This window comes from Myotis davidii, unplaced genomic scaffold, assembly GCF_000327345.1.
Source record: "Myotis davidii unplaced genomic scaffold, ASM32734v1 scaffold803, whole genome shotgun sequence".
NCBI classification, from domain to species: domain Eukaryota; kingdom Metazoa; phylum Chordata; class Mammalia; order Chiroptera; family Vespertilionidae; genus Myotis; species Myotis davidii.
The window spans coordinates 2896754-2910027 of record NW_006295567.1 but is presented as its reverse complement, the minus strand read 5'-3'; the positions used below and the strand labels follow the sequence as shown (position 1 = coordinate 2910027).

Sequence of the window (13274 nt, the reverse complement as noted above, 5' to 3'; positions counted from 1 at the left end):
CTCAGTTTGGAGCTGGAAGGTAAGTTTTAAAAGTTTTATTCAGCCCTAACCAGCTTGGCTCAGTGGGTAAAGCCTCAGCCCACGGACTGAAGGGTCCCAGGTTCGATTCTGCTCATTAAATATCTTTTGTGTCTGTGAAGTGTGCAGGAGGTTTTAAAAAGTACATTTTTAAAAGATTCAATTTGGAGCCCTGGGCCCTGCAGGAGGCAATCAATGGATGTGTCTCTTCTATGTCTCTCCCCCACCCTTTCACTCTCTTTTAAAATCAATGGGAAAATATCCTGGGATGAGGATTAACAAAATAAAATAAAAAGATTTATTCAATGGTGAAATTTGACTAGTATCCATTTAAATTACAAATAGGTTATTTAATATTATTTTCACTTAATAATCTGGATTTAACTCGATGCTTAAAGAATTTGTTTTTCTTTTTTGCCCAAGACAGTTACTGTTGAGGTCTGAGGTTTTTATAGAAGGAAGATAAATCCTAATGCTTTGTCCTCTTCTCTTCCTTAAAGCACTCTTCTTATAGGCCAGAGGTTCTCAACCTGTGGGTCGCGACCCCTTTGGGGGTCGAACGACCCTTTCACAGGGGTCGCCTAAGACCATCGGAAAAAACATATATAATTACATATTGTTTTTGTGATTAGTCACTATGCTTTAATTATGTTCAATTTGTAACAATGAAATTGGGGGTCACCACAACATGAGGAACTGAATTAAAGGGTCATGGCATTAGGAAGGTTGAGAACCACTGTTATAGGCTTTTAAAAAATCTACGTTACCTATTTATGTGTTTACACATGTACTGAGCGAGGATGTAGAATTTCGTCAGTCCCAGAAAAAAAAATACAAATGTATTTGATTTGAATTTAGAAGTCATGGTAACTTGCTTGAGCAACTCTTTTGCAAAGACATGAGGTTAAGGGAAGAATCCTCCCAATTTGTGCTTCACCCAATCTTTCCTGCTACATGAGCAAAGGGATTATGTTGAAAGTAGCATAGGGCATGATGTCCCCATTTACTTCTAACTTGGTTATCTAATGCCAAAAACTTTTTAAAAATGGAGTCGTGGTGAGTTTGCTAGAAGAACAATTCATTATAGACATATTGTTAAACCAAAAATATTTATCTATCTTTCTTTATGTCCATTAAGATTATATACATACATATATACACATATATAATTTGTGCATGCTTATATATACAAACATAATCAAGATCATAATGTTATTAAATATTTTAAAGTAGGCTAAAATAGTATGTCGATATGATAAAAGAAAATTTCTTTGTTTCAAATTAATATATATATATGTATTTGTATAGACCTAAGAGCATTTTAGAAGTCCTCACTAATTTATAGAACAGTCAGTCCCACTGTCTTTTTTTTGAACACCTCAGATTCAGTTCTTGCAAATACGCTATGCACATGGATAAGTAAACTTGACAGCATACATAATTTAAAAGAAACTGGGTCTATAAATCATTTATTTCATTATGTTACAATCTGCACAGAGTATCTTAAAAGGAGACCCATAAGGGTTTGAATAAAAGATAAGAAGTCTTTAGACCTTGAAACATTTGTTTATGACCTTAACCCAAGGAAAAGGTTACAGACTGTATTTGTTACGGCAAACAAACATGGCATGTTTGTAAGTATGAGTTGAGAATGAGAAACTATAGTGCCCAAAATAAAGAATGCAAACAGCAAAATATTGTCTCATGCTCTTTCAAAAAAATTGAAAAAGAAAAGTAAGAATAATCTGTGACTCTATCTCATTCATCCCAAATGCCATATTCACCTCTCCCTCCCACTACTAAGTTTCTATTTTGCGCACTCAGAGCCTATATTCTCCAGCATAGAAATTCCCTTTACACCAAGGCAGTCTACCCCCTGCGTGATCCGAGAGCAATTCCAGCCTCTGTCTTGCCACCTGGTTTTTTCATGGTTAGGACTTGGAGGGCAGCTTGGAGAAAAGAAAGCATTCACCAAGGAGAAAAGACTTGCACCTGCAGACACTCCCTCCTTCTGGTGCTCTCCACCACTTATGGCAGCTACCACTGTGCACCGGGCTCTATGCAAGCCCTCCCCACTGATTTACATTTGCTCCTCATTGGAGCTCTGGACACAGTTATTATTGTTCCTAATTTCAGTCTGAGGGCACTGAAGCTAAGTTTATCTAAGTAACTTGCCCAAGAATGGACTTTATTACCTATTTGGGACTCCATATATCTTAGGCCTTTGGCTCTCCTCCTTCTCTTTGTATTTCTTTCTCCTACTTCCTTCTTCATCCTTTCTTTTTTTTCAACTTAATAAGCCTTGCCAGTAAAGCGGGAGTTTTTAGTATTTGTGGGGATACAGAGAGTCACAGAGATAGAGAATATGGGACGTTGACGATGACCTGTTAAAAAGTATTTGGAGTAAGGCACTTAGAGCGGAACAACAAAAAAGGTGCATGGGGGCAGGGGGTCTGTGTGCCCTTCAATCTCTGTATTTAAAGTCAGTGATTGTACCTTAAATTGTAGAAGAGAAAATTAAGGCAGCATTGGGGTTTTTGTCATATTTTACTATTTTATTAAAGAAATTAAAATATATGAATATTTAAAAAAAATGTTTAGGAAGACAACTAACATGTCTGTGCATGAAAAGAAAATATAAGAGAAAAAGCTTAATTGCTGTTATTATGCCTTTAACCTTTCCAAATGGGAATGGTTTTTCCAGGGTCAGTATCAAATCATGACTAGAAGCACAGCCTCTGGGGCCATTCTGCCTGCAGTTTCAGTCTTCCCAGCACCTCCCAACCTGTGACCTTATGCAAGTAACTTAAACTCTCTAACTTCAGTTTCCTCCTCCATAAAACATGGATAATAATGTCCTCACAACAGGGTTGTGATGAGGATGAGGTTTAATGTTAATTGGGAAATTTATCAAAAGTATGTATACAGCACACTGTTATCCTGTCTAATAAAGAGGGAATATGCAAATTGACTGTCATGCCATCACAAATATGGCGACACCCATAACCACAATATGGCAGAGCCCAGTCCCCTCAGCCCCACCAGAGTCCCCCAGTCCTTTCAGTCCCATGGGGGGGGGGGGTAGGGTGGCAGGCACGTGGTGCAGCTGGACCCACCCTCCAGGGCTGGCCTGAGGTGCAGGCAAGCCTCAGATGGCAGCTGCCCAGTTGCCCAGGGCTGGCCCAAGGCTCAGGTAACAGGGCCCAGGGCTGGCCCAAGGCTCAGGTAACCAGGGCCCGGCCGAGGCTTATGCTGCCGGCAGTGGCAGCAGCAGAGATGTGATGGGGGCATCACCTTCCCCTGATCACCGGGTCGCCTCCTGCCCCTGAGGGCTCCTGGACTGTGAGAGGGGGCAGGTCAGGCTGAGGGACCCCCCTCCAGTACATGAATTTTCTTGCACCGGGTCTCTAGTTATTTTATAAAATATAGTATGTTCAAAACATAAATTTCTATCTGCATCTGGCACTACATCAGAATATTCTAATTTGACCAAATTTTTCATTATTATAAACATTTAGAGTTTCTATAATATTCTTTACTGTTCTAATTAATCATTATTTACCTTTACACCGTAATTTCTATCAAAGTCCTAAATTGCTTGTTCATCTACCAAAGGAATCTTAATTTTTTTTCAGTGCACTGAGACGTAGTCATAATAGTCGCATATAAGGTACTAGGTGACATCGAACTGAAAGCCCGGAAGCTCATTTATAACAGTGGGATGACTCAACACTTACACATACACAAACGCATCTCAGTCATGAGTGATTTGAAGGATAAAAGAGTTCCAGAGAAAGAGATAAATGAAGTGGGGGATTTTTTTTATTATTATTATCACTACCATTGTTCTGGGTATCATTGCTTTCATTTTAATTTTTTTTAAATTGATTTTCAGAGAGAGAGAAAAACACTGATTTGTTGTTCTACTTATGTATGCATTCATTAGTTTATTCTTGTATTTCCCCTGGCCAGGGATTGAAGCCACAGCGTTGGTATATCAGAATTATGTCTAACCAACTGAGCTACTCCTTCAGGGCCTTAGATCTACTTTGGTTCCTGCACCGCATGTGTGTTTCCATTTCAGCACCAGGACGTTTGAACAGCACCATTGTGAGTCCTCTAACCACTCAGGGGCTCCTAGTTAAATTTATGCTTAACCTCTGGCACTTTTCACAGAGCCTTCTTTCAGTCAAAACCAGACAAATTATAGAAAAACAGTGCATTGAGTAATAAGAACTTGTCCTGAATCAATAATAGTCTCGGTGATCCACCTCCACCCCCAACACTCCCCCCTGGAATGGGAAATTACATACTGAAAACATGAAAGGCATTCATATATTTAGGCACTGAAGATAGATAAGTAAATAATTCCTTCATATTTAAATAAAATCATAATTCAAGAAACATTGAGCAAGAAAGTTCTGTAACATTGGCTAGCTTTTTATTTTAAAAAATGCATTGGAGGGCCCTAGCTGGTTTGGCTCGGTGGATAGAGCATGCAGACTGAAAGGTCCTGGGTTCGATTCCAGTCAAGGACACATGCCTGGGTTGCAGGCTCGATCCCCATTAGAGAATCAATGATTCTCTCTCATTGTTGATGTTTCTATCTCTCTCTCCCTCCCCCTTCCTCTCTGAAATCAATAAAAATATATTTTTTTTAAAAATGCATTTGAGACAGATTAGTAGATTAATTTTTCTTTAATATTACCTGGTTGGAATCCTGAAGTCTACATTATTTCCCAATTTGTAAGCCACTTGTAATGCAGTTGATCCCACTATCCTTTGTATAGCTCTTCTAGATGCTGCTTTATCTACCTGGAACTGAGAAATCAAGTCAAACCCTATAAAAAGGGAACAAAAAATTAAAAGTCCACATTGAGATTGGTTTTGTTCTTTTCCACAGCCTACCCAAATAAAATAATATTTCAGACAGGTTTACAGAAAGCATGCATTTTCAATATAAACATTGCTACTCACCTGGTAAATCATCTTGGCCAATTCTCACTTTTGGACAGAGCTCATTTTCACCATTAGGAACTGAATTGATAGGAAATCCTGCAAAAGAGATCACATGTCATCCTACCTCACCTCTTACCGGGATCATGGGGAATGTGTCAATAATAATAAGAGCTGAGCAATTATTTAAAGCACTACAGTATAGTATACCAAGCAGCTTCCTTGTAAGTAGTGTGTTTGGCTTTAACGCTATGACTGTGATTATAATTCATTCATTTAGGCTCATCCTGGAAGGGAAGCAAGGCACAAAGGTGCTTTAATAATTTGTGCTGGGAAAATGCTCCTTTGGGGGAAGTTAGGAATTTGTTCCTTTTGGACGTGGAGCTGCACAGCGTTCTGAATGGCACAGTGTCAGAGGCCTGTTTGGAAAACTTTTGGTGGTTTGGGCTAGAAAATATTTCTTAAACACCACAAATTTTAGAATTCCCAAGAGAACCCAGAGCCGGCCTTGAGCCAGTTCAATGAGAGTTCTGGATAGGGAAGTTCTTAGGAAACTTTGTTAAATAGAGGAGGGATTTGGTGGAGTCTCTGGTTCACTGATCCTAATTAAAATATAGAGAACACATTTCATTTCAGAAGCTCATTCTATGAGATCAAATAAGGGTCCCAACTAGACTGTTGCTAGGATCCTAAAATGAGGAAGAGTAATAAGAAAAAAATTAAAAGGATTAAATACTTAATTTGATGGGGAATCCTAGAATGAAATGCGGTGCTCCTTACACAAGTGGAGGGTTGTGGCGAAGGAGTGTTTTTTGCCACCACAGAAGGCCTTTTGTAACTATACAACCCTTGCGCCCTGAAACTCGCCTGATGGTAGAAACTTCCTACACTTCGAAAAAGCATCCTCCAGCTGCAAAGCTTTGGCCCAGGTATCCCAGTACATCAAACAAATGCCCCTGTGACCCCAGTTTAATGGCTTCTATACATCTATCTATCCATCCATCCATCCATCCGTCGATCCACCTAGCCATCTGAACAAACTGGCTTTCCTGCCAACTTTGATCACAGCACGACTTCTGCTTTATACACAGCATTTACCACAGAAAACCATGGAGCATCCATGGCCAAAGCAGAATTGGAGAGAGCGTATGAGGGACCATGGGTGCCTCACTCAGTCCTCACTTAGCCACCGCCCTGCCTGATCCCTTCTGGGGACAAGTGATATTTCAAAATCTAGACACTGTGGCCCTTACTTGGGCGACGCTTGACGGCAGTTGCAGATGCACAGGGTTCCAGGAAACTGCATACAAAGAAGAAAACTGAAATTTTCCTGAAAAGGAGAAAAGAAAATGATTCATACAGAAGTCCCTCCAGCTGGGGACTACTTTAGTATTTTTAAACATAATAAAAACCTAATTAATGTAGGTGATCAAATCTCAGTATAGTTTATTTTTTTTATTTTGACTTTGGAGTCTTATTGAGAATTTAATGAATTCTCACATTTTCAGCTCCTACTCTAAAACAATCATTAACTTATTGTTTTCTTCTACCTCACTGTCTCCATTTCTACCTATCTCCCTGTTTATTTCCTTGACTCTGTTTTCTTTCATCTTAGTTTTTCTGCCTCTCCATTTTGGTGGCTGCCTTTCCCTCTTTCTCTGTCTCTCTCTTCTGTCTCCCATGCTTGCTAATTTTTTATGTCTCACTTTCTCATCTGTCTCCCTCTAATTCTGTCTCTGTTCCTGTCTCTCTCCTCTCATCTCTCCCCTTACCTCCTCTCATCTTGTCACCCCTGGCCATCTCCCCACCACTTTTTTTTTTCTAGAAGGTCTTCATTTTCCCAACTTGTTGTTGCCAATCGTCCCAATGAAGAAGGGACTGTAGGGGAGTCAGTACTCCCCAAAGACCCCTTCACTGTCACCCCAGGACTGAGGCGTTCTGGACACAGCCTTGGTTCCTCCTGCTCCTGTCAGGGCTACAAGCAAAAGAGTGAACCAGAGCCATCTGGTGACACTTTAAACCAAAGGAGAAGGAAGGGGTGGGGAAAGGTGGGGGGTGTGGCCCCAAAGCTAACAAGGTTACATTGAAGGAGGGATTTGCAAGGGAAAATTTGCTGAAAAGTAAAAAAAAAAAAAAATTCAGGATGTGGAGAAATTCACTAGAAAAACCCAGGCAAACTGCTATAGGAACACAGTGGACGCTTTTAGAACTGCTATACGAGCACAGTGAGCCTTTTAGAGGACTGGGGTACGGAGAGCTCACAGGAAGATGTGGGAACTCTTGGGAGCCTTGGTGCCCATCCAACCTAGGTTTGAATCCCCATTTGTTCTGAAGTTTACTAGTTACATATCCTTCGGCAAATTAGTTAATCTGCCTGTCACACCCGTTGCCTTCATTGAAAAACAGGTTGAAAGTAGTTCCTAAAACAATTGTTTTGAGAATTAAGCAAGATAGCAACTCAGAGAATCGAATGCTTGCCTCAGGAGGACAATCATTATTCCTCATATTACTGTCATTATAGCTAACACTTCACTACGTGCCTCTTGGTGGAAAATGCCTGAGGCTTAATGAGTTTAATTCTTGCCCTATAAGGTAAGACTAAAATGTTTCCTAATCTATCCACGAGAAAACTGGGGCACAGAAAATGAAGTAACTTGTAACTTGTCCAAAGTTGCACAGTTAATTACTCAGTACACATTAGCTCCTTCTTCTTAGTGCTTGATAAATGTAACATCAGGCCCCTAGTTCTTATTTCTTCTTAAACTTGGTAATTACCAGAGCCGAGCAGAATATCTTTGGAAATAAGCAGTACATTATCCTCTATAACGAAGTTGAGACCAGGTTACAGGGAGCACAGACCTGTAGAGAGAGATTTTGTCAGGACCATGTCACACATACACATTCTCTGTCCAGAACCAAGGAAAGAGAGAGAGAGAGAGAGAGAGAGAGAGAGAGAGACCCCACCCCACCCCTCAGGATAACCTGCTTCGGCTCCATCTCAGGGGATATGAGAGTCCTGTCCTATAACAGGGACATTTAGGTTCAGAAGGTCCAGTTATCTTAATAAATTGTGGTATCTAGCATAAGGTAGTTTTGCTTCCTTGAACATTATTTTTATTTTTAAATTAATTGAAAAATAAATAGCATTGTTTCTTATTTTTTATTTTCATAAATTTTATTTCCTCCTCTGCCTCCCTCAGCTCGATGGGGAATTTGCCCTGATTAGCTTGGAACCATCTGTGCCATTTGTTCGGCATCCTTTTACTAGTCGTGAACTACCTGTTGGGTCCCTGTCTCCATGGCATAGGGACATCCAGTTCCTCACATCATTTGGAGCTTTCCGTGAGGCCCTATCATTCTGTTATATCACAAATCAGTGAACTGGACAAGATGCCTAATGAGCCAATTAGTTAGGAATGATCTTTATTGCATGCAGGTTCAGAGCAGTTTACCTCTGTCAAATTCTGAACACCCAAAGGAGGAAGCATTCTCTTTTTATATCTTTTTAGGGCCGTGTGTACGTTATTTTTACAGACAGTTTGTAACCTTGAGTATATATCATATCTAACCAACACCTGTCATATCTATACAGACAATTTTGTGACCTTGAGTACATATCTATATGGACACCTGTAACCTTGGATGAACAAACACTTGGCATGAGAATATGGGAATTATTATCAGTATCAGTGTGTCAGCCCCTTTAGATGGCTAGCTTGCAAGGTCAGACAGTTAAGTTTATCTTTTCTATTATTCAAGCTAAAAACAAAGTTATTTTATAGCCTAAAAATAACAGAGTTGACCTACAGAATAAGAGACTAAGAATAACAGAGTCGTTCAAACAGTAATTTCAATCAGCAGTTTTTCCAAAGGGACCACTATGCTTCAATTCTCCTTCCATCTGTCAGAATTCCAATTCCCTAGGGCAGCCTTTTGGCCAAGTCACAAGTGGTGATAGTCTCGCTCATTCTTGTAAGTCGACTGGGGCCTATTTAAATGGAGCAGTTTATTAACCCAAAGAACCTAACCTCTAATGGTAGGACTTCAGAGGAGAAATTGTGCAGCAGGGTCCTCCCTGACATCCTAAAATCACACAAGGTAAGCCAGCCCTTGATCCATAGGAAAAAAGGCATTTTGCAAAGGGACCCTCTCCACTGAAGTTCTTTATTTGCAGTGCACAACCATTGAAATGCCTCAAAGAATTCATAAAATCGGAGGACCAGTTCCTTAGCTTTAATATGACTATTTTATTTTGCAAGGATTCTCTTGTAGGGAAGTTACCAAAAACTAATAACATTAATTAAAGATGCATGAGTATTATTTTGACTTACTTTATAGTTTAAAACAAACAGGCACTAAAAAGTAGCTTTCTAAGAGCACCTAGTTTTAAGCTTTCTTCTGTCTAGCTTGGTTTTAAAAATAAAAGGCCGGAAGTGCCGGTGGAACACATCAGTTGTGTGAGGATGCTGCAAATCAGCCACAGCTAGAGCCTGAAATTTATCATGGAAATCTCCGGCTGCGAAGCTGATTAACAATCAGAGAGTTGCTAAAACTAGGACTCCCACAGTTTTGCATTGGGTTCAGTCTTACTGTAAAGAAATTTCACCACAATCAAAGCTCTATTTTTAATCTGCTTATTTTGGTTCTATCCTTGTAATTGTAGCCTAATCATACATAGCGAGCAAATAGAGCCCCATGATGATAGCGATTTCTCTCTGAAATCACTCACACATAAATGTGTGCTCGCCATGGACCGTTAAAACTAGAATGTGTTATTTAACACAAACCACCCCCTACCTCCCATATTACTTGTGCTTTCTCTAAAATATGAGCTTTTCCATTTTCCCCAAGGAAGAGAGAAATCAATTCCCTTCATGGCACATGTGCGTCTAGGAGCTGTTGCTATATATTTGCTGCTTTGTGAATCTTCCGTTTGTAGCAACTGATGCATGTCCTAAGCCTCTTTGGTTTCTTCCAATAAACTTCACATGCTGGCCCACCTGAATGTTTCTCTGCACAGTGGAAAGCCTTTCTTTCTTTTATAATATTTTTTTTATTGATTTCAGAGGGGAAGGGAGAGGTAGAGATAGAGATAGAAACATCAACGATGAGAGAGAAGCATTGATTGGCTGCCTCCTGCACACCCCTCACTGGGGCTCGAGCCCGCAACCCGGGCATGGTTCACAGGTCAACACTCAGCCACTGAGCCACGCCGGCCAGGCAGCCTTCCTTTCTAACAGGGCTCCCCCAAGCTTCACCAGAATCACCTGAATGGCTTGTTAAAAACGTAGCACTGGCTCCGCCCAGGAGTTTCTGATTCAGGAGGTTTAAAGTGGGTCTGAGAATTTACATTTCCAACAAGCTCCCTGCTGCTGCTGGTGCTGCGGTCCAGTGAGAAATGCTGCTCATATGGTCACCTTTTCAACTCCGTTAAGCTGCCTCTCCTTTGTTACAACTGATACTGACTTGCTGACTGTGAGTGTTTAATAAGTATTTGCTGGATAATTTTTTATTATATTTATTGGAGTAACACAGGTTAATAACATATAAATTTCAGGTGTACACCTTAAATATATGACACTTGTATACGCTATTATGAGCTCACCACCCAAAGTCTAGCCCCCTTCCTTCACCATGTATCCCCCTTTATCTTCTTTATCCTCCCCACACCCTCCTCTTCTGATAACCTTCATTCTCTGGTCTGTATCTCTGAGTTTGTTTATTTTTGTTGTTGTTCATCTGTTGCTTTTTGTTTAATTTTTAAAATAATTATCCATTGAACTCATAAGAACTGCTGGTAACTTTTGAGCTCATGAAAAAACTTGTACTAATTTTATTATTGGATGTGTATTAAGAAATTTACACATCCCGGGAGGCTCAGTGGTTGAGCTTGAACCTATGAACCAGGAGGTCACAATTCCTTCCTGATTAGGGTACATGTCTGCGTTACGGACTGGATCCCGACTGGGGATGTGCAGGAGGAAGCTAATTGATGTTTTATCTCTCTCTTCCTCTCCCTTCCTCTCTCTCTCTAAAGTAAATAAAAATATATTTTTAAGAAATTTACTTGGCAGAATTAACTGCAGAAACCCAAGGATTCCCTTCTGCACTATTATCATTTATCAACCAAAGAATATGTGTGCTCCTTAATTCTATGCTACCCTTTATCAGTAAAAGAGAGAGAACCTTGATTCTGAATTGTTCCTTCTCTTTTATGAAAGAACCCTTAAATAAATGTTGTTTTTTGTTGCATCCTATCAAATTCTATATGCTTTCACTAGCTTTCACACTCTGCGAAATGTTTTGTCTACACTAGGTGGCAGTGTAATCCTGATATTTGAAACGTAGGCAAAGAAATCCGACTAGAATTTGATTTCCAGTCTTTAGGTAGATAACTTTGATTTTTATGCAAATATTCCCCTCTTGGTTGTTTTCCATAAATATATATGAGCCATGCTCTCTGCCCTCCCTCACCACCACCAATTTTGAGCCTTAAGTCATCTATCTCCAAGGTTAATATTGTGGGCTCTGGAGCCAGACTGCTTAGGTTCAAATCTCAGCACCAACACTTTGTAGCTGGGAGACCCTGGAGAGATAATAAAACTCACTGTGACCCAGTTTCCTCACCTATAAATGTGAATAATAAAAGTATCCATGTGACAGGTATATTATAAGAATTAAACTGGAGCTTAAAATGGTGCCTGGAACTCAATAAATTTTAGCTACAAATGTTCTTGTTATTATAATTCCCTCTCCTTAATTCTCCCACTCAACCCCACTCTGCTGCAGTAAATGGTGCTGAATTTATTTCTTCTTAGTAAGAAAGAATGTGGTGGTGCAAGAAGCTCAAAACTCTTAGAAAATATAAAACTACTGAAAAAAATTCACCTATAGGTATCAAAGTCAATGAATTCAAAGCCCCCTCCTCCCTTTAATACTCAGATCTTTGGTGATTTGCTTCACTTTTGATTTTTCCTCCTGCAAAACTGTGATTCGTAAATCCTTTAAGTTTACCTCAGCATCAATGAGACCTTCTCTTTCATAACATGCTATGATTTTTCAAGAATGTTTATCACTATAATCTCCTTTGTACCTCACAACAATCCAACAATTCAGTTGTGACCATTCTGTTTTCCTGGTGAAGAAACTTAGGTGAAAGAGGTGGGGGGAATATAAATCCATAGTTACTTGGTGGCAAAAAAGGTACTCCAGTCTATTGACTGAATCTTGAACTGATACAAAGAAAAGGCAACCCTACTAACCTTTGTAGCAACAGTGAAACAGCTGTTTATAAACATATATGTATATGTAATTGTTTTCTCCATTTGAGAAGTAATATGTGAAATTATAGAAAATGTAAACATAGAAAAAAGAAAAAGACCACTCAGCGAGACAACACACCATTAACATTTTAGAATGTTTTCTCCTAGTCCTTTTTCTATGCACAAGTTGTGGTCATACTCTTCATAGTTTTACAACTTGCATAAATGCTCATCACTTAAAGTACTTACACATTTTCTTTCACAAAAATTAAATGCAATCATATAGCACAAAGTAAATACCAAAGCCCAGGTATAAGAACTTTGTCTTGAAGTTAAGATGATGGATTTTAACTATAACTACTGTAACCTTGAAAAAGAAACAACTCCAGAGAAATATTTGAGTAACTGGGGGAGATTCTCCTCTTTTTCTCACCCAAAATCATGTGGGACTGTAAACTCCCAACTAACTGCCTAACCACAAAGCAGCAGAGGTCTGAGTAGACATTCCGGAGGCAGGGCAGCCACAGAGGCGTGCCGTCTCCTGCCATTCCTGCATTTCACATATCCCCTAAACCATGATTAATGCCAGAAATAGCAATAGCGACTGACACATGGGCAGGTGATAAAGAACCTTTGTTCTTAAAGGCTGAACTTAGAGCCCTTACAAGCTGAAAGGGCAAGGGCTGAAAGGAAGTATGGGAGAGGCATTGGCACAGTCATTGTCATTTTATAGGTGAGGCAAGTGAGGTTTAAAGATGTTTGATAACTTGCTAGGGGAATCCCAGATGACAGGCCAAAGCTAAACTTGAGTTTATCTGACATCAAAGCCAATGTTCTTCCTCTAATGCAATGGTTCTCAACCTTCCCACTGCTGCGACCCTTTAATACAGTTCCTCATGTGGTGACCCCCAATTTCATTGTTACAAATTGAACATAATTAAAGCATAGTGATTAATCACAAAAACAATATGTAATTATATATGTGTTTTCCGATGGTCTTAGGCGACCCCTGTGAAAGGGTCATTCGACCCCCAAAGG

General features: G+C 39.7%; 1 protein-coding gene across 1 annotated transcript in view; it reads right to left on the bottom strand.

Moving 5' to 3' along the window:
• Nucleotides 1-13274, bottom strand: part of COL9A1 (collagen type IX alpha 1) — a 125145-nt gene that overhangs the window by 89696 nt on the left and 22175 nt on the right. The window contains 2 exon segments of the mRNA XM_015568161.1: nucleotides 4727-4859; nucleotides 4996-5073. Of these exon segments, the coding sequence (XP_015423647.1) occupies nucleotides 4727-4859; nucleotides 4996-5073 (211 nt within the window).